The 19,944-nt window shown below is 55.1% G+C and overlaps 6 protein-coding genes across 6 annotated transcripts; 2 read left to right on the top strand and 4 right to left on the bottom strand.

The window, feature by feature from the left end:
• Window positions 1-310: 310 nt before the first annotated feature.
• LRP88_10057 (alpha-mannosidase) lies at window positions 311-3,658 on the bottom strand (the record flags this gene model as incomplete). Its single annotated transcript, XM_083246530.1, has 3 exons — window positions 311-1,653; window positions 1,704-3,451; window positions 3,510-3,658. The coding sequence occupies 3 exons, from the start codon at window positions 3,656-3,658 to the stop codon at window positions 311-313; spliced, it is 3,240 nt and encodes a 1,079-aa protein (XP_083097643.1).
• Window positions 3,659-5,957: 2,299 nt separating this feature from the next.
• LRP88_10058 (uncharacterized protein) lies at window positions 5,958-6,971 on the bottom strand (the record flags this gene model as incomplete). The annotated part of the gene is made up of 1 exon (XM_083246531.1): window positions 5,958-6,971. The coding sequence occupies one exon, from the start codon at window positions 6,969-6,971 to the stop codon at window positions 5,958-5,960; it is 1,014 nt and encodes a 337-aa protein (XP_083097644.1).
• Window positions 6,972-10,192: 3,221 nt separating this feature from the next.
• LRP88_10059 (mismatch repair ATPase MSH1) lies at window positions 10,193-13,475 on the top strand (the record flags this gene model as incomplete). The annotated part of the gene is made up of 3 exons (XM_083246532.1): window positions 10,193-10,521; window positions 10,573-10,786; window positions 10,866-13,475. 3 exons carry the CDS (start codon window positions 10,193-10,195, stop codon window positions 13,473-13,475), a joined length of 3,153 nt encoding a protein of 1,050 aa, XP_083097645.1.
• A 491-nt stretch (window positions 13,476-13,966) lies between these two features.
• LRP88_10060 (60S ribosomal protein uL10) lies at window positions 13,967-15,014 on the bottom strand (the record flags this gene model as incomplete). The annotated part of the gene is made up of 3 exons (XM_083246533.1): window positions 13,967-13,973; window positions 14,027-14,781; window positions 14,844-15,014. 3 exons carry the CDS (start codon window positions 15,012-15,014, stop codon window positions 13,967-13,969), a joined length of 933 nt encoding a protein of 310 aa, XP_083097646.1.
• A 319-nt stretch (window positions 15,015-15,333) lies between these two features.
• On the top strand, window positions 15,334-17,056 carry LRP88_10061 (uncharacterized protein; the record flags this gene model as incomplete). Its single annotated transcript, XM_083246534.1, has 3 exons — window positions 15,334-15,860; window positions 15,912-16,556; window positions 16,660-17,056. 3 exons carry the CDS (start codon window positions 15,334-15,336, stop codon window positions 17,054-17,056), a joined length of 1,569 nt encoding a protein of 522 aa, XP_083097647.1.
• Window positions 17,057-17,562: 506 nt separating this feature from the next.
• Window positions 17,563-18,977, bottom strand: LRP88_10062 (type I HSP40 co-chaperone YDJ1; the record flags this gene model as incomplete). The annotated part of the gene is made up of 4 exons (XM_083246535.1): window positions 17,563-17,885; window positions 17,937-18,764; window positions 18,816-18,885; window positions 18,942-18,977. The coding sequence occupies 4 exons, from the start codon at window positions 18,975-18,977 to the stop codon at window positions 17,563-17,565; spliced, it is 1,257 nt and encodes a 418-aa protein (XP_083097648.1).
• Window positions 18,978-19,944: the final 967 nt, after the last annotated feature.

Consider the following 19,944-nt stretch of genomic DNA (forward strand, 5'->3'; position numbering starts at 1 on the left):
TTTGCTTACCTGCTAGGTGATTATCAAGGAAATGGCGTTTAGGGAATTGGAATCATAGATGCATTTATTGCTGCTCAAACAAGTTTTGCTCTGTTCTCTGTCCTCTGTATCCATCCTAGACCGTCTCGGCATTGTATCCTTGTCAATCTGTCTTGATACTCGATCTAAGACTCCTAGCACCTCCAGCATAACCCCCAACTCAGCAGTAAACCGCAGCTAACTTAACTAACTTCATTCAAAACAACTATCAAATACCGAAAAACACGGGAATGCTCGAGGGCGGGCAATTGCACTCAAACTCATCGTCATCCTACAACTCGAGCTTGTAGGTTGCAACCTCGAATGGCCGCAACTCAATGGGTATCTTGCCGTCGGAGTGATGGATCTCTTCCAACTCATCTTCCAGGATATTGGTCTTGGTGACCCGCTTGACGTCAAACGACGTCTGAATGATGCCGCGACTGCGTCCACCCAGAGACTCGTATACACGGCAAATGATGCTCCGGCCTCGGCCGAAGTGCAGACCCTCGTCGCGGCTGACATCTGCGTCGTCATGTCCTCGCTTGATGGTGTCCAGAACAAGTGAATCAGATTCATCAGTGTTCACCAGTTTGATGGGTGCACCAGAGATGCTCTTGATGGTAGCCTGCGAGGCTGAAAGAGGCTTCAGGGGGTTGTTCAGAGCGTACGCAGCCTTGACGGTGGCCGACGATAGACTGCCCTTGTGTGGGAAAATGGCCCATCTGATGGAATGTTGTCCCATATCGGCATTGGCATCCGGGGCCTTGGGGGAACGGAGGAGTGACAGACGCATCGTCTTGCCAGCCGTCGCGAACCCGTACTTGCTGTCGTTGAGGATCGACACACCATAGTTGCTCTCGGAGAGATCAGCAAACTTGTGGCAGCACACCTCAAACTTGGCCATGTCCCAGCTTGTGTTGTAGTGAGTTGGCCTCTTGGTGATGCTAAAGGCTGTCTCGTACGAGGCTACGGTGTTGACAATGTCGACAGGGAATTCGACCTTGAGGAACTTGGAATCCTCATGCCAGTCGACCTCGGCTGAGCAGTCAACCTGAGAGGGCTGTCCATCAAGGGCCGCCGAGAGGGTGATATAAGACTTGATAGAGCTGTCCTTGCTGATCTTGATATCGGTGACCAGGGTGACGCGATGAGGTTTGTGCTCAAAGATCTTGGTCTTGCCGTATTCAACCTGTCGGCGAGCGTCGAGGTGGTAAACCTCTACATCCCATGCCTGCCAATAGAGTGGAATATCGTCAAAGATGACAAACTTGTTGGCCTTGCCGCCCTTCTCGATGACCTCGCGGTCATTGACAAGGTCGTGAAGGGATGTGATGACACCATCCTCGACAACAACGCGAAGCTGGTTGTTTTGCAAGACAAAGATATCTGGCGATTTCTCCATGACAGTGACAGCTGGCATGTCCTCCTGTGTCTTAAACGTGCGGAGAGCCAGCAACTGACCATCACCGCATGCAATACCCACCTCAGACTTGGAGATCTCGACAAGTTCCTTTCGGTGCCAAGGAAGAGTGTTGATGGCCACCGACTCGCGAAGAGAGCTGGCGACGCCCTCAGATACGGCAAGAGAGTCATACAATTCCTTCAGTAGACGCTTGCCAGTCTCGAAGACTTCTGCATAGACCTAGAAAAGTTAGTAGAGATCCCTTTTAACCAGACATAACTGCTTACCTTATCAGAGTCGTCGTAGCACATCTCAATGCTGCTTCCTGGAAGACAGTCGTGGAACTGGCAGAGCAGAACTGACTCCCACATGTCATCCAGATCCTTTGTTGGGTACTTGTACGACTTGTTCTTAAGCGACGCAATCGTGGCTAGTTGCTCAAGATCTCGCAGCAGGACCTCGGCCTTGCGGTTGTAAAACTTGTTGTTCGCCTGGGTCGTGTAGGTGCCGCGATGAAGCTCAAAGTACAGCTCGCCGTACCAGGTAGGGAACTCACTGGCCTTGTGGTTGAGGCGATCAAAGAAGTCATCAACTGTCGCACCAAGCTTGAGCTTGGGAATGCCACCAACAGTGTTGCTGATGCCAGCACATCGTCGGAGCTTCTCGAAATGCTGCCAGGTAGGGCCACCGCCACCGTCACCCTTGCCAAAGACAAGCAGAGATGAGCTATCGACGCGCATGGTCTTGTGGTTGGCGATGCTTCTCTTCAAATCACCAAAGTCGGCATTTGCGGTATAAGTCTCGGAAGGGGGCATATGGCAAATGACCTGACTTCCATCGGGACTCACCCACATGAACGTAGTGTGAGGAAAGTTATTGATATTGTTCCAGCTCAGCTTCTGGGTCATGAAGCGATCCATGCCGGCCAAGCGGCACAGTTGAGGGAGCTGGCTCGAGTATCCGAATGTGTCGGGCAGCCAGAAGGTTCGGCATCGGGAACCAAACTCGGCCTGGAAGAATCGCTGACCGTAGAAAAACTGACGAACAAGTGATTCGCCGCTGGGCATGTTGGTGTCGTGCTCAACCCAGCTGCCGCCGATGGGGTTGAACTGGCCCTCCTTGACCTTGCGCTTGACTCGTTCATACGCTGCAGGATAATCTTGCTTGAGCCACTTGTACTGCTGCGCCTGTGAGCAGGCAAAGGTAGCCTCTGGGTAACGATCCATGAGATCGCACTGGTTCGTCCAGGAGCGGACAACCTTGCGCCTCGTCTCGGCCCAAGGCCAGAGCCAGCAGCTGTCGATGTGGCAGTGGCCAATTCCAAAGACGACGGGCTCCTTGCCCACCTCGTATACCTTGTGAGAGTCGACATCAGGACCAAGGATCTCTCGGGCAATCTCGCGACACTTGAGGATAGACTCCTGGTTGTTCACCTCAAAGGTGTTGATGATCTTCATAGCGACCGAGAGGGCATGGTTCTGTTCAGCCGAGTTCTCGGGGAGCTCCCGAGCAGCATCGCCAAGTTCCCACATATCTATATGGAGCTTGCGAGCCGGAACGTTGATGGCGACAATGTCGGCCTTGGAGAGATTGAATCGCCTGTTGGGATCCGGCGGTGCAATGGTGGTGGTACCGTTAGGAGCATTTCCAAACATGCCGTTGCAAGCCATCTCAATGTAGATGGTGTGCTCCTCGCCGTCGCGGAACGAGTCGGGGATGATCCATTCGATGCGCTCTCCGCTACCAGTGAGGCCCTGGATGGGGACGCCATCCTCGGTCCAAATGGTGCCCTCGTTGCCGGCATCCCAGTGAAGCTCAATGAGCTCCTCGTCCTTGATGTCGTCAGGGATGCGCAGCACCACCTTGAACCAATGGGTGGACCATGATGGGCCAAACGAGGTACCAGTGTGAGTCTCTCTGAATTCGTGTCGCACAGCCTCATCAAAGGTTGGGCGAGAGAGATCTGGTGCATCCCAGACGGAGAGTTGAACGTGAGGCTTACCCGAGTACCTGGCATTGTACATGTTCCTGCATGACCAGAGTTAGTTCGTCCGCCATGCGCCAGAATAGGATGGATATGACATACGCCTGCAGGTTCACCTTATAGTACTGTCCTGACTTATAGAACGGTTCAATGCGGCCCTTGAGAATGCTCGTCTTTGGCACGCCGACGGGCCGCTCGGCGAAGACGGGGTAAGAAGAGCCATAGCCCTTGAGCTCGCCGCCTCCACCCATAGTATCGAAGTCGAGCGGATGACCTGGAGCAGGAGGAGCAGATCGATTCGAGATGCGGCGAAGCCTTGCCGAGAGCTGATGCTGCTGCTGGCTTTCGGGCGAAGGAGAATGTCGAGGACAGGCCGCCGGGACGGAGAGCGGATGATCGGAGGGGGTCTCGTTGGTACTATCGAGCTGTGGTGAGCGACGCTTGACGATGATGACGTCAAGCTAAGTGAGGGACTGGAATGAGCGCTTGCGAGGGAAGATTGAGTGCGATCGGAGAGGAAGAAGCAATGTTTATATGGTTGAATTGATGAACTCAATGTTGTTGTTGATGCGCGATTGAAGGATGTGAGACGCGAGAAGCTCAGTTAAGCTCCCGTCTCGCAGCTACAGTTAGTGGTCAAGTGAGCTCCCAAGCTTCCTTCCACACGCGGCAGCTTAACTGTGCCACCAATAGCCACACCAGACATAAAGGTTAGACACACAGCCACCAATACATCCTCACACAACGCACGCTTTATTCTGACGAGCTGCCCTCACACGCCAAGCTGAGAAGCGGGGGAAATCGCCCAGAACAGAACACCGCCCCAGTTGGCACACCCATTGCCGCCTTCAGTACAGGGGGTCCAGGCACTTGCTGGAGCTCGAGCGCTATGACAATGCCTGTCCTGGGGGAGCGGGCCCGCTAACTTTTGGACCATGAACTCTGGAGCACCAAAGGGTTGGGGAAAGCGTCGTAGCGTGCGGGGCGGGTGTGTCGTTTGATGCAGACGTGGACTGTGATGGAAGACGAACATACCTCATGTTGAATCGTGATGGGATATCGATGCCGTTGAAGAGGTGTATATAGAAATCAGAGTCAGGACAGTAAAGGGATGCTGATGTAGGACCGAAGGCGTATCATAGTACTTGGGGTCTAGCCCAAGGTAGACGACGAGGACGGGATGACGGTGACAAAAAAGGTAGCATTCAAGGATAGTGAAGAGAGAAGAATTGAAATCAGATCTCACGAGACCTGCCCAGAGTTAAATCAAGGTTAGAATCTACTTCTCTTGCTCCTTCTGGAACTCTGTGTTATCCACTTGGCGGTTTCCGTCCCGCCTGGAAACTCTGTCCCTGCGCAAGACATAAGCCTCACCGTGGGATACACCTGGCTTAGGTTGAGTTACGTTGTTAATGAGATCGCTTGTATGAGAGATTTAGAAGGAACGTAGGAGACTCGACCGAGGTTCTTGTTAGTCAGACAGCCTCCCTCAGCTCTCCTGCAGCAGCCATACCAGGTCCATCTCAGCGTCAGTCCCAGCCTCATCATATCCTCCTCCGTTCATACCCGAAGAAAGTCACTTTCTCAACGGCCATCTTACAGAGATGCTTCAGATCTGACCTGCCCTGCAGCATGAGAAAACTCAGAGGAGGAGCCAGGTCCAGTCACAGTCTCCCCCCTCCTTTCACCCCCCATCAATGGACCCTCGACACAGCCAGACCGGGCTTATCTAACGTTGTCATCTCCTTCCTCTCTCCTCTCACTCCCGTCTTCTCGGCCAGCCATTCGGGAGAGGCCTGGGTAAAAGAGAGGCACCCACAGGCAGCCCTAACCATCGAACGATGCCCGCCCCGTCATGACATGTTCCTCTCCCGGTCGCTTCGTACAGTACGCACAAACGCCGTCCTCCCGTTTCAAGCGAAATTCCCATCTCCTCTTGTAGAGCCATTCGATCGCTTAGATGTGCCACCGCCAGTCCATCTGAAACTACTCAGCCGCGGTTGTGCAGCCTGCGGCCCTGGTCCCTGAGCCGTCACTCTCACTCTCACTAACGTTGTCACTCATCTTTCCACAACAGGCAATTCTTTTTATACATGAAACGAAACGGTCAACGGAATCTAATATCCCTCATGTCCAAAAGTAGTCTGGCGCGTATGCAGATGAAAATATCTTTCATTTACAGTGTAGAGGTTTGATGTAGTACGTACGTTTGCTCGCCTGGCTGAGCCACAATGTGCCAGGTGAGCAATCCTGCCCAAGGAAAACAACAGCAACAGCAGACCCAAAATATCCCGTGCCAGAAAAAGGTATCATCGATGTATGTATGCCATGTAAAAAAAAGTGAGATGCTCTTGACTCCAGTAAGTTCGTGTCTGGACCATCACCCGCCTGCAGATTTGCGCCGTTCCGAAACCAATGCCCGAATGTGTCCATCATGGTTGGAGTTTGTTGCCGATGTTTTGATGCCTTGTCGTCGTCATTAAAGAGGTATCCCACCTCGCCCTGAAGAGAGGGCTATAATGTTTCAAGCCTTTGGGATTGAAAGGTAGTTCATCCTGAGGATTCGCTCAGGTCGTTGTTTCGGCTGCCAGAGCCAGTGCCTGTGCCGTGGTGAACCACCTCGGATCCGCCGTCTCCTGTGAATTCCATGTCGTCCTCATCATCGTACAGATCATCATCCTCTACTTCGTAGTATTCATCTTCCCCTTCTCCCTCTTCATCTTCTTCCATCTCGTCAAACTGCTCGGGCTCATCCAGATCACTCTCACTGTCGTTGTCACTGTCGTCAAAGTTGAGCACGCCCATGATGGGCACCTCAATCTTCTTATATTGGCTCTTGATGAGGTTGTCGGCCATCTCAAACAGCTTGGCGTCCTTGTCGGGCTGAGGGTCACGGTCCATGGAGAACTCAGCCTCGGCCCGGTCGGCGAGCTCGACTGTGATGGGGTTGTTGGGTGACTCTGGCTCCTCAGGGATCTGCTTGACCCAGCGGCGGACAACTTCTGTGCGGGCGATCTTGTTCTGGTTCGTCCTGCGCCTCAAGCCTGATCGGAAGCGGCGCTTCTCCCGTCGTCGCCTGCGCTGGATACGATCCCTAACGTACCAAGCGACCACGAGCATGGAGGCCTGCATCATATCTTGGCACCTTTGCCGATGCATATTGGCCCATGCCTGGCATCGTTGTTGTTGGTAGTTGGCCACTGCTTGACACCTCTGCTGGTAGTAGGCGGCAATGCGAGAGACCATGGCGAGGTACTTGGGATCGAGGTTTGCACCGGCAACGTTGGGAGGAGGAGAGGCCTTTGGGTCGCTAGGGCCGGGGCTTCCGCCGGTGCTGCGGTTGGGTGATGAGGACATCTTGGGCTGTGAAGTCGGGGCGGGAGGAGGAGCCATCATCGAGGGGCCGTTGAGGCCGGCTAGGCCGCTGAAGGGTTCTTGCATCGATGCTTTGCGCTTGAGATTGTTCTGGTAGGGCCTTTGGATAGGAGGTTTAGGAAAGGCGTGGCTTTCCGGTGGGGGGGTCACCGGTGTGAAGGGGTTGACAGACGACATCATAGCCGCCATAGGGCGCCTGGGCTAGGACTGGAGATCGAGTATATATATGTAGGACGATCTCTGGGATGTTGTTCTCAGGGCACTCTTCCGGGTGACGGACCGTGTGCCGACTGGGGGTGTTTGGTGTTGATTATGGGTTTGTGCTTGGCAAGGGTCTCGTTCCTCTTTTTCTCGTCTCTTGTCGACCCGATCTGGGATGTTTTATCTCGCGTTATTTCTGGGCTGTGTCGGTCGGATGAGTGGTCGTTGGCGATATCGGGACCGAGGGCGTGTAAGTGGTGACTGTGGGGATGTCGATTGATAGCTTGCCAGGGGGCTTCAGGAAGTGGAATTGCTGAGAATATTGTGTGTAAGCATCAACAAGAGCGCAAAAGTAGGCACCTCCTGGGACAGCATCGCGCACAAAGGGGATATATAGCTAGGATTACTCCGAGTCGAGCGGGTGGTCAAAATCGACAGATCCGGCCGAGGGTTTGCGCAGGGGGTCTGGCGACGTCGTGTGGCAGCGGGCCCAGAATGGGCTGAGGCTCTCGAGAATCGGCCCACGCCGACCCCGCGGCCTGGGCGAGTGGCACTGGGTGGCATTGAGTGCCGTCAGATATGCTTATGCCAGCAGCACCTCAGCAGCTGGTCGGCAGGTGCTCATTGGCGGCGCCGGGGTGCGGTCACGCCCAATCTGGAGGTATGCCGTCCCATGCTAGCCCGTTTGTACGCGATTCATGGGATGAGGAATGAGCACGATGGCCATCGACCAGAGCACCACCAGATGATGAGGCCGTGAGGACAACTCGGAGCTTAGCTTTCACTCACGGCGTTGAGCTGGCCAACAGAGGCCCGGGCGTCGCGAGTTGCGTAGGTGGCAGAGTCTCGCCGACCCGTCCCAAGGGGGTTCCCTGGCTCGTGGGGTCTGGAGTTGAGCGTTGGATCTGACTTCCCGTGCCTTCTCATGTGTTGTCCTGGGCTATGCCGTGATGCATCGATCGAGCTCTGGTCGTGTTGTTCTCTGCTATAGTCGTACATGGTCCCGTCGCTTCTCCCTTTGTTGCTCCGATCCGGCCCTCGTCTCCCCTGCCTGGCATGACTGCTTCTTGTGGAAACGATGGCTACCACAAGAAATCTGGTTTTCCCTGGTCTCTTGTTGGCCGCTTCACTGCTCGCCTTGCCCTTCTAGTCCATCCTTCTACCCAGAAATGGATCCCCAGGCGGTAAGGGGAGTTTGCCGACTGCTACGTTGGGCCGCCTTGGACGATGGGTTCCCGTCATCTATCCTGCCTGGAGCCCTGCCCGTCGCCAGATAGAGCTCTCAAGATGGGGCCCTGATTCACACTTGGGCTGGCCTCTAGGCTCTCTCCGCCTTACCGCCCGGGCGCCCGCACACCGGTCAAGACACGGGACGCCAGCGGGAGCTGGGGTGCTCGCAGGTCTGGGGAGGGGAAGGGGAGGTTTCGAGGCCATCTGGTGCTGAGAGAGGATGATGATGACGCTGGCATGGGACCACGACGCATGGAAGATTTGGAAGGCGACCGGGCGCGTATCTTGGTCCTGTACATTTTTCTTTTTTTCGCCTAGAGCCGCGTTTCGACAGATGGACACACAGAGACGGTCGGGGACCCCAGTGCACCTGACTTGACAGCTCGCACTGTATTTCCCTGCTTTTTCCATGACCGCCCCCAATCTCCAGGGCTCACGGTGCCTCCCTTCCAATCTCGTTGGACTCTGGGCAGTCTCCCACAGGAATGGACGGGAATCTTTCGGTAGCGATGGCACCACTGGGCCGGGCAGAGCAGGCCTCCACTGGGTTCCATCCCGTCCCTTTGCTTGTACCGTTGCCAGCTGCCGTCTGGCGGACTGTTGACTGCTTACAGTGGCAGAGAGCCCTGTAGAGATGCCGGAGCAGCCGCCCATCCCATCCATTCCACCCATTCATCAAATCTCACTGCGCCCGGGGGAGTCGCATGGACCAAGGTTTTCAGTGTCGTTCGAGGGACGCTAGATTTTGTGTCTTAACTGGGTCGTTCTCACACGTTGTTCGCGAAGACCCGGATTCCTCTCGTTGGCGGCGCCTCCATGGGCCCATCCTCCCGCTCCATGTGCTGTTCGCCCACAGGCTCTGGCGCGTTGAATGATGATCTGTTTGATCTAGGACCGACTGACTTTTGGGAGTTGTAGTGGTTGTTGATTTCTAATTTCTTTGTTATTGTAATTTTTTGGTGTATTTCTTTTTACTTCTTTTTTTTTTCTTCTCCTTTAATGATGTTATCAGTCTAAAATAATCTTGACAGCTGTCATTGTTGTCAACGCTGTGCTTGTGCTTGTACATGTGTTGTGTTGTGTTGTGCTCATGTTGCTTGCACCTGCCCGAGTTGTGCTCCTGCTTGTGATGCATTCCCGTGCTCCTTCTGAGACCTCCCGTCTGTGACTCGACTCCCATCCATCTCCTCCATCTTCCCCACACACAAACCACAAAAAAAGCACGACTATGCGACAGAATCTGCCGTCTTGGTTCCAAACTCGTTCGGACACCCCCTCGGCACCACGCGTTGTAACCCGGATTTTCCTTGGTTTCTATATCGGGAACCACTTTTTGGTTTGCTTTTTCGTTCCACGTTTCGGCGCCAGTCGCGCCGTGCCGGGCCATCAACGGCCCAATCCCTACCGCCAGACACCACACACAACTTGATCAATCCATCAATTCTTTGCCTCTTGTTTCGTCTCGAGTGCTTTTTCGCACAGACTGGTCTTGATCTCCATACATTGGCCTTGCGTGAGGGCTGCGTGAGCCTGCGTGATCCATCCTCCGATCCTCACCACATCTTGCCCAGTGTCACCATATCGGCACATCATACACCCACTTTTCAGGTTCCTCCTCTTGACAGCCAGTGGAGGCTTGTCTCTGTTTGCCTAACCAACGCCAGATCTCTTGTCCATCGTATCTGTGTCGCCTCAAAACTCCGAGCAGAGGGTAACTGCATTTGGTGGTGGATATTCCCCGAGCCCCTCTATCCGAGACAGGAACACTACACCACGACACCATCAACAGCGCACCAAGCCGTCTTTCGATTATTCTCCCCTTACCCTCGCAAAACACAAGACAACAGCCCATCTCATCTCCATGTTCCGGCCGCATGGTGTCCCCGGGATCCGGTATCCGCCATCTGCGGCCCCTGGCATCGTCATCTGCCTCTAAACCCGTTTCTGCCCATGTTTCTGTTTCTGCTACTCTTGATTCGATGCCCCTGCTGGCGGCCGCCGTTGCTTCAGATCGTGCTACTGCTGCTGCTGCTGCCGCTGCTAGTCGAGCTGCTGTCACTACTATAGCTGTTGCTGCTAATGCCCGTGCTCGTGCTGACCATGGTCGTTATCGTCGTCATCATCACCATAGCTATCATCGCCTCCTTGAGCTATCGCCTCTTACTCCCCTCCTTCAAGCCTGCCATGGCCTCTCCATCCGCCCATTACTACCTCCACCATCTCCCCATCTTGCCCTCCAGGTCAGGGGCAAGAAGACCACCACCATAAGGCTGTCCGATTTGCCTCAGGGTCTCATTCAGCCCATGTCGCCTCCGCCAGCGTCGTCAACGTCACCCACCGAGCCCCAGGATGCTGTCAGCCCGCTGCCGCTCCCGTCGCTCCCCCAGGACCCCCCGGCGTACCCTACCGTGGTGCTCCAGGCGCGCCAGAACATGGACCGCTTCGATAACTGCGTCCTGTTAACTCGTGTAGGCGGCTTCTATGAGCTGTACTTTGAGCATGCAGACGAGTATGGACCCTTGCTCAATCTCAAGGTTGCCTCAAAGAAGACCAATGCCGGCCCTGTGCCCATGGTGAGTTCATTGCTACCATCCATCTCATCGATACTTGACCCCCTGGCACCATATCTCATCATCATCATCTGTCTTGCAGGCCGGGTTCCCCTTCTTCCAGCTGGATCGATTCCTCAAAATTCTCGTCCAAGATCTCAACCGTCATGTCGCCATCGCCGAAGAGTTCCCAAACTCTCCCACAGACAAGGTCAAGTCTGGCGGGCTGATGCACGACCGCAGAGTCGCCCGTATCATCACTCCAGGCACCCTCATCGATGAAAACTTTATGGACCCGTACGCGAGCAACTATGTTCTAGCGATCGATATCGGCCGAGTGCCGAGTCAGATGGACGGACTCCCGGGCCATGAATCCGCATCCGCTGCGGCATCAGCCCACCCCCTCCCGTCAGGTGTTGGCCCGGACGTTGGGGACGCCCAGCCGTGCGACGACGCCGTGCCACTCGGCCTGGCATGGCTCGATCTCTCGACCGGCCACTTTTGCACTCAGCAAACCAATCTTGCATCCTTGCCGGCGATCCTTTCCCGACTCTGCCCGCGCGAGCTCGTGCTCGACCAGCAATTGCAGTCTGATACGGACCACGGCATCTTTGCTCTCCTCGCTGAGGATCGTCACATTATCACCTATGCGCCCCGGCCTGATGACTGCCTGCTCAGCCCCGACGGCTGGGCGCCCATGCTCGAGTCTGCCCTATCTGAGTCTGAGGCCGCTGCCTTTTCCCCCGCGGAGGTGTGCGCTGCGGGTGCCCTCCTCAGCTATGTCAAGGATCGTCTGCAGGGCATGAGCATGAAATTGCAGCCCCCGCTTAGGCAGGAGAATATGCACACCATGGCCATCGACAGAAACAGTCTTCGGGCCCTTGAGATAAGACAGACTATCCGCGATGGCGCTTTCCGGGGTAGTCTACTCCATGCCATACGCCGCACCGTCACCAAAAGCGGTGCCCGCCTGCTCAACGAGTGGCTCAGCGCGCCATCGACCTCGCTCGATGTCATCACTGGTAGACAGGACCTCGTCGCTCGCTTCATCGCCGACGAGGACCTCCGTGACTCTGTAGTCCTTTTGCTGCGTAGGAGTTATGACTCTCAGCGCCTGGTCCAAAAATTCACACTTGGCCGCGGTGACGCCGATGACCTCTTGGGCTTGGCCAACACCATCCATGCTACCAGGGACATTGTTGCGCTCCTAGACCGTGCCGGCACCCTCTCGAGCGATTCCAACCCCGACTGCTTTGCTTCCTTGACTGCCCGGATTAGTCTCCCCCAGCCCCTGAAGCTTGCTCGCCGCATCAAGGAGGCGATTGACGAGGAGGGTGTGGTCCAGCAGCATGAGGCACAAGATTCTGAGGCCAGCCAGATGATTGCTCTGGCTGAGGACATCGTTAACAGCGAAGGTTCACAGGACGATGCTGCCGCGCTCCCCAAGAGTAAGCGGAAGCGGCCCACGAGCGTCCGGGAGTATTATGCTGAAGACGACGATAACTGGATAATGAAGCCCGCTGCCAGCCCTACCTTGAAGCGGCTCCATTCTGAACTAACAGCCTTGCGCCAGGAAAAGGTTACGCTCAATGAGACACTCCGCGAACGCCTCGGTGCCCCTAGCCTGTCCCTCAAGTGGACTCCTGGCCTCGGGCACATCGCCCATATCAAGGGCAAAGATGCCCGCAATCTCGTTGACGTGCGACCCCTCTCGTCCAGCCGCTCTACACGATCCTTTCACCTCACCGAATGGACACATCTTGGCCAACGGCTCGACCAGGTGCGCATGCAGATCCGCGCCGAGGAGCAGGCCGTCTTCTACTCACTGCGTGAGCACGTCGTCCGCAATCTCGTCAAGCTTCGCCGCAACGCCGCCGTCCTCGATGAGCTCGACATAGCCACGGCATTCGCCAAGCTCGCGAGCGAGCAGCATCTCGTGCGACCGTCCCTCAACAACACGACTAGTCACACCATCGTCGGAGGTCGACACCCCACCGTCGAGGGCGGTCTCTTTGAGCAGGGCCGGAACTTTGTTCGGAACGACTGTCTTGTAGGGTCGTCCAAGGACGGGCGTGTCTGGCTCATCACGGGACCAAACATGGCTGGCAAGAGCACCTTTCTCCGCCAGAACGCACTCATCACCATCCTGGCGCAGATCGGTTGCTATGTCCCGGCGTCATACGCCGAGATAGGGGTTGTAGACGCTATCTTCAGCCGCGTGGGCTCGGCGGACAACCTCTACCGAGACCAGAGCACCTTCATGGTTGAGATGCTAGAGACGGCTCACATCCTCAAGCAGGCCACACCACGATCGTTCGTCGTCATGGATGAGATCGGCCGAGGCACGACGCCGGAGGATGGTACGGCTGTCTCCTATGCGTGCCTGCATCACCTGGCAACCATCAACCAATGCCGGACCCTCTTTGCTACACACTTTCACGGCGTTGCTGACCTGGCCGCGGCCGAGGGCTTGTGCTCCCCGGACGGGGGCACCGTGCAGACGTACTGCACCGACGTGGACGAGGACGGACAGGGAGGGTTTGTCTACAATCACAAGCTACGGAGAGGCATTAACCGCCAGAGCCACGCGCTCAAGGTCGCGAGACTGGCAGGTCTCCCGGGCCGGGCGATAGATACGGCTCGGAGAATACTAGATCATCCCACAGAGCCGGCTGGGGTAAGGCAGCATACGGGACAGGCCGGGACGGGATGATTGGAGGGTATTTAAATAGGGAAATGATACGGGCATCACACCATGTAAGATGAAGGGCAAAGGTAAAAACGCGGAGACCTGTAATGCTTGACTGTTAGCTATGATACCCCTCAAAAGCAGTTGTCAAAACATATGATTTTGGAAACGTCCGTCATAAGGTGTTGATGTGTGTCATCACGAGATGTCAGGGTTAAAAAGCTCTTGATCATTTGTATAATCATCCGGGAGGGGGGTATAAGTGAAGGAAACGCGTGGGGCTGTTGACTAACCTTTTGGGCAAAACCACTCCATCGGTAACGTGGTGCATGTTTCATATCCGAGATCCTAGATTGTCACATCATGAGGGCGGACTTTCATATTTGTTTCGTAACCGTCCCGACAGGTTCAATTGACCAGCAGACGATCTATGTACCCCATTTTTAAGATCCATGAGTCGTAATCCCAACCAAAGTCCTGAATTCCGGCCGTACATCATCATGATGTGGCTACATTTAGTCACTGCGAAATTGTTAGCAATCGTGCTTCGGTTGTGATTTCTGGGGGGCACGTACAAGAGACCACCGAAGCCCTCATCCTCCTCCTCCTCCTCCTCAGACTCCTCCTTCTTCTCCTCGGCAGCGGCAGCACCAGAGTCGGCAGCGGCAACGGGGGCGGCAGAGGCGTAGGCGTCAGGGTTGGCGATGCGGTCCTTGAGCTGCTCAATCTCGGGCCAGCTGTACTCAGTGGAGACGGCAACAGCGAGAACCTTCTTGTAGCTGTTGACGAGGGAGTGCATGACCGAGGGCAGGGTGGGGAAGTTCAGAGCCAGCGAGATGGTGGCAATGGTGGTGATGGCAGAAGCCAGAGTCTTGAGGAGCTGCTCCTCACCAATGTCGAGAACGCTGGGAGGGAAGGTCTGGCCCTGGTCGTAGACCTGGGAGATGCCCATACCGTAGGTGAAGGGGGAGATGTTGAGCATGTTGAGGAGGGTGGCCTCGGAGGGGCCGACCTTAGACTGAGCCTCGACGAGCTTGAGATCGGTGGTGATTTCAATGGTACCACGGGCAATCTTGGTGGGGACACCGAGGGCCTGGAAGAAGGAGGTCTTGCCAGGTTCCATACCAGTGTTGCCAGCGGGGACCCAGACATCGATGGGGGCGATGGCACCAGCACGGGCAGGGGCGGCGACCTTGTTGGAGAGGATGATGTCTCGGACCTCCTTGAGGTCACCGTTGGTGAAGACGAAACCAACGTTGCCCTTGACGTGGGGGAGGAGACGCTCGTACTCGGGGGAGTCGGTGACGAAGGTCTTCAGGGCTCGGCGGACCTGTCAATGAAGCATTAGCATGACCATCCCAAAAATTCAATTCACGTCGCGCGGTGCCGTACCATGGTGTTCTTGCCCATCAGGACAACACCCTTGTTCCGGAGAGCCAGTCGGATCTCGTGCATCTGCTGAGAGCTGACATTGTCAATCTCAACGATGAAGATGGAGGCATATTCCTCGAGCAAGCCCTTGAGCTTGTCGAAGTAGCCGGCCTTGTTCGTCTTGCCCCCCATATCTTCTTAGTTATGAAGGCAGGTTGTTTAAGGGCAAGTTTGGGGTATCGTGGTTGGTTTTTTGGTGGTTGGAAGTTGTGATGAAGCAGAAAATCGGATTTTGGCGGCGCGCGAGAAAATGTGTGCGGGTGGTCGCTAGGGCTTGGTGGGGCTAGTCCTCTTTGGGCGATTGTGGGGCTGGATGCAGGTTGAGGTACATTGTGCATGTATCTTTTTTTCACATGGGGCGTCGAGATCAAGAGCTTCTTGACTTGAGTTCTCGCTCAGCGATTGAACGGCCAACTTGTCTGATACGGCCTCACTCTTTGTCTGGCTCAAGATGAAGATCCCGTACAATGTTGTCCATCTCAGTGGCAGTGTTCTATTTGCCGCGCGGGGAGGAAAGATTCACTCATTCAGCCTGGATGATGGTGCTCACCTATCGACATGGAAGCATCCCGATGTCGACAAAATAGATGCTGCTGTCAAGGCCATCTCAGATGAGGCCTCAAGTGAGAAGCCTGTGGATCAGGAGCCTGTCGCTGCCGAAGGAGAAGCCGACGATGAGCCACCGGCTAAGCGACAAAAGGTTGAAGAGCCAAAGGATGAAGCAGTCAAGGAGACCGAGCAAACCGAGGATCCCGATAAGCAGGCTTCAGGGAAGAAGAAGGGAGGAAAGAAGAGCAAAAACAGAAATCAGCCACGAAACAAGGAGCACAACATCTCACGAGTTCCGGACCGCCCTGTCATCACTCACTTGACGAGCACAAGCGACGGATCTCATGTTCTGGCCATCACAGGACACGACAAGGCCATCTGGGTTTTTGAGAATGACGGAAAGGGTAATCTCACTCAATTGAGCAAGCGGTATGTTGAAATCGGGAAGATATGTAACATTCATGAGTTGACACTTGTTAGAACTATGCCCAAGCGTCCGAGTGATGTAGCCATTGGGCCAGACTCCCAGATCATCTGCGCCGACAAGTTTGGCGACGTCTACGCTCTCCCTCTCCTCTATGACCCCGAATCTCAAGCCGCCACCTCTCAGCCCTCGACTCCTGGGCCGGCCAAGCCCGCGTACAAGCCCTCTGCCAATGCCACCACCGTTCACTCCAAGCGCAACCTGCGTGCTCTTAACAACCAGCAGCGTCAGATGGAGCTTGCCACTCGGACCAAGGCCGAATCCGAGTCCAAGGCTGAAGTTCCCAGCTTCGAAATCACTCTCCTGCTTGGACACGTTTCCATGTTGACCTCGCTTGCCATCGCCGAGAGCGAAGGCCGACGATACATCATCACCGGTGACCGCGATGAGCACATCAGACTATCAAGATACATTCCTCAGGCATACGTCATTGAGGGGTTCTGCTTCGGCCACAAGGAGTTTATCAGCTCAATGACGGTTCCTGTCCCTCGAGGGGATGTTCTCGTGTCGGGCGGTGGTGATGAGGACTTGTTTGTGTGGGACTGGAAGGCTGGCAAGCTTCTGTCACGGAAGAGCATCTTGTCTTTGGCTCAGGAGATTTTGCCGGATTTGACCAAGGTGGCCCTCTCGAGCCTCCACACGTTGGTATTCCCACATGAGGGAACTGACCTTGTTTACATCTTGGCCATTTGCGAGGGGTAAGTTTTCTCATGTTCTGTTTCTGATATATACTGACTGTAGTAGCATCCCGGCAATCTTCTCATGGCAGCTTACCCAGGAAAACACCCTCAACCACCCTGCAGTCATCCAAGTCCCCGGCAACCCCCTCGACCTCGCCGTCAAGCCCGCCAGCGGCGATGAGTCGCCCAAAATCATCGCCGCGCTCGATCCCAGCGATCCCACCAAGGCAAAGGGTCTGGCCATCTACTCTCTGACCATGACTGATGAGAAGCTCGCCACAAGCACAACGGCTCTTGTGAGCGATGAAGATGTCGAAGCCGCGGAGCTCGATGTTGAGGAAAAGGTGGTTAAGAGCTTGCTGTATAATACGGAGAATCTAAGAAAACAGTCAGAGCAGGAGGAAGAGCAGGGTGAAGCGCAGGGGACAAAGGTGATGGCAGATGCAGAGGCTGCCGAGTAATGGCATCACAAAACTAAAATAAAATAACATGTTCAATGGATAACGTTATAATTCAACTTGAAAAGCTTCACACATTGTTGAGACTCTGAAAGAACTGTAAATCAAAATCATCATGTTCGTGGTCTACGTCTGCAACTACCAAATTCATTTAATCGTCTATGACCTCAAAACGCCTCCCAGTCAGATCAAATGCTCCCACGACCCCGAAACACGATCCTTAAAGTGCGTGGCAAAGTCCACTCAGCTCCTCCTCGGCTCACCCCTCCCCGGTAGCCTCGCGTGAACACCATCACTGCACAGACTATATCCTCCGCTCGTTATGGTATCATTGAATGATTAGGCGACGCTGATCGGCTCGTCAACGCCCTTCCTCAGCTGCGTTGTCGTCCCACGCAGGTGATGTTTTGTGTTCCTGATTGAGGGACGACGATTTGGCAGCCGACGCCGCTATGGCGTCGAGAGTTTTTGCTGCACTCGAGTGGAATGCTGGCTCAGTCACAGTTGGCTTACTGCGAGGCGCACTGCACGCGCTCACCACCAGGGTGGCCATCCTCGTCATCATCATCCATCATGCCGTCTGAGTTACCAAAGACTCTGGTCTGAGCTTGGTTGTCGAGATCCTCGAGGCTGGCAGGCTCCGACATGGCATCGGGAGGAGGAATGTTCTGGACAGAGGGCGGGGGAAGAACCTTTCGGAGGGACTCGAAGACCTCGGGGTCCTCGGTCCAGTTCTTCTCGGGGAACTTGACGTTAAATCGGATATACATGTTGCCGAAGTCGTGGTGCCTGGGAGAAGGCATCCCCTGGCCGCGAACCATCTTGACAGCATCTGGAACGGTTAGCTTGGAACATGTTTGGGGCACGTGAATCGGGTACGAACCTTGAGCAATTGCCTCACCAGGGAGAATATCAATGGCGAGCCACCGGTCGTCGAGGTGCTCGACGTAGATGGTACCACCGGCAAGGGCAGTGATGAGCTCGATGTCGCAAACATAGAGCAGGTCGTCTTCCCGACGGGTGAAGCGGGCGTGAGGCTTCTGCTCAATCTCGAAAACGACATCGCCAGCCTGGACACCAGGCGCTTGGTCACCCTCACCTCGGAACTCGACCTTGGTGCCGCTTCTAACACCCTTGTCGACGTGGACGTGGAGGACCTTGCGGTCGACGGTAGTCTTCTTTCCGTTGCACTGTTTGCATCGGTCCTTCTCCTTAATGATCTCACCCTCTCCGTTGCAGTCGGGGCAGACAGTCTGGAATCGCTGGATCATAGGACCCATCTGGCGCATCATGGTCTTCATGCCGTGGCCATCACAGCCAGGGCAGCGCTTGACAGCGCCCTCCTTGCCACCAAGACCCTCGCACTTGGGGCAGATGATGGACCTTTGAAGAGCCAGCTTGGAGATCTTGCCGCGGTAGATGTCCTCGAGGGAGACCTTGTGAGTGTGGTGGATGGTTCGGGCCTTGGGAGGGCCACGGTTCATGCCGCCGCCTCCAAACATGCCGCCAAGACCTCCTCCAAAGCCGCCTCCGCCGAAGAACTGGGCAAACAGGTCCTCGGCGGCCATGCCACCACCGCCGGCACCACCCTCGAGGCCGGCCTCGCCATATTGATCATAGATCTGGCGCTTCTGTGAATCGGAGAGAATTTCGTAGGCGTGGGAGATTTCCTTGAACTTTTCCTCTGCAGCGGGGTTGTGCGCATTCTTGTCTGTGAAATGTTAGGTGCTGGTGACGCAAGGGCTAGTTTCAAGGGACGTACCAGGGTGGTATTTCAAGGCACCGGTCTTGTAGGCCTTCTTGAGCTCCTGCTCAGTAGCAGTTGGGGAAACCTAGTAGAATAGTTTAGCGCGAGGCCAGAATGGCTGACTGCAAGGCAGATGCTTACCCCCAGGGTATCGTAGAACTTGGTTTCCTTGACCATGTTGGCGGTGTTGTGTTTTGTTGTGTTGTGGAAGGATTTCAAGTTGTTGTCGGCAACGAGAGGGAAGGGCTGGGGGGTTAAGTATTAGTAAAGCTCCAAACAAAGCAGACAAAGAGGCTCCCGAGTTTGCGCGCGCGGCAAACGCAAAGTTGCCAAAAGAAGAAAATTGCATCAAAGCGCAGAGACCGAACACGCCTTTGCGATGCAACGCAGGTATTATATGTTCGTACCTTGTTCCCAGAAAAAAGGGTTTATCTCGAGTCTCCGACGGCGGGGCAGCAAGAGAAGTTGCACGGGTTCGCTCTCTTTTCCTGAGTGGACGAAAATCGGGGAAGTGGAGGGCGAGGGCGATTCGACGACGACGATGGAGGCGTTCGATCGATCAGATGAAGCGCTCAGCCTTTGATGAATACAAGGCAAGAAGAAAAAAGAGTCGCGCGACAAGAAGAGAGGAGATGTTGAGCAACGACGTCGATGTCGAGGTCAGGCGCTGGGGATTGATGAGGGACGGCTTTTGAGAAGAAAGGGAGGCTGCAGCGAGTGAGCGAGCGAGCAGGCGCAAGGAAGGGTCGCCAGCCGGCGAAGCGTGCACCTCATGGAATTGTGTGGAAGAATGTCGATTCTGTGGCGGTGCTGATAATGCACGACCTAGGCCTTGGTACGAGGGACTTGGTTAGGCGTACCACACTGGCGGGCCTCGGAGGAGTTGGGCTATCAAAGGCGAGTTTATGCTACGAGGAGTGCAAGTATTCAGCCTCTTTCTTGTTCGTAATCTGTATCAATCTATTACTCTGCCTATTCTCCTCCATTGCCCCCTTTTCCAGCATCTTCCTCACTCCTCAGCTTTCATCTCAGCTCCCGTAAGCAGGCGCTTACACCACACACTCCCCCCAGCCAAAGAACCTAACCCAGGCTCCCACAGGCGTCATGACAAGGCTGTGCAGGTACCTCACTAACATGGTCCCCT

This window comes from Fusarium phalaenopsidis (genome assembly GCF_050370095.1).
Source record: "Fusarium phalaenopsidis strain FUZ10S chromosome Unknown contig_32304, whole genome shotgun sequence".
Taxonomy (NCBI): Eukaryota; Fungi; Ascomycota; class Sordariomycetes; order Hypocreales; family Nectriaceae; genus Fusarium; species Fusarium phalaenopsidis.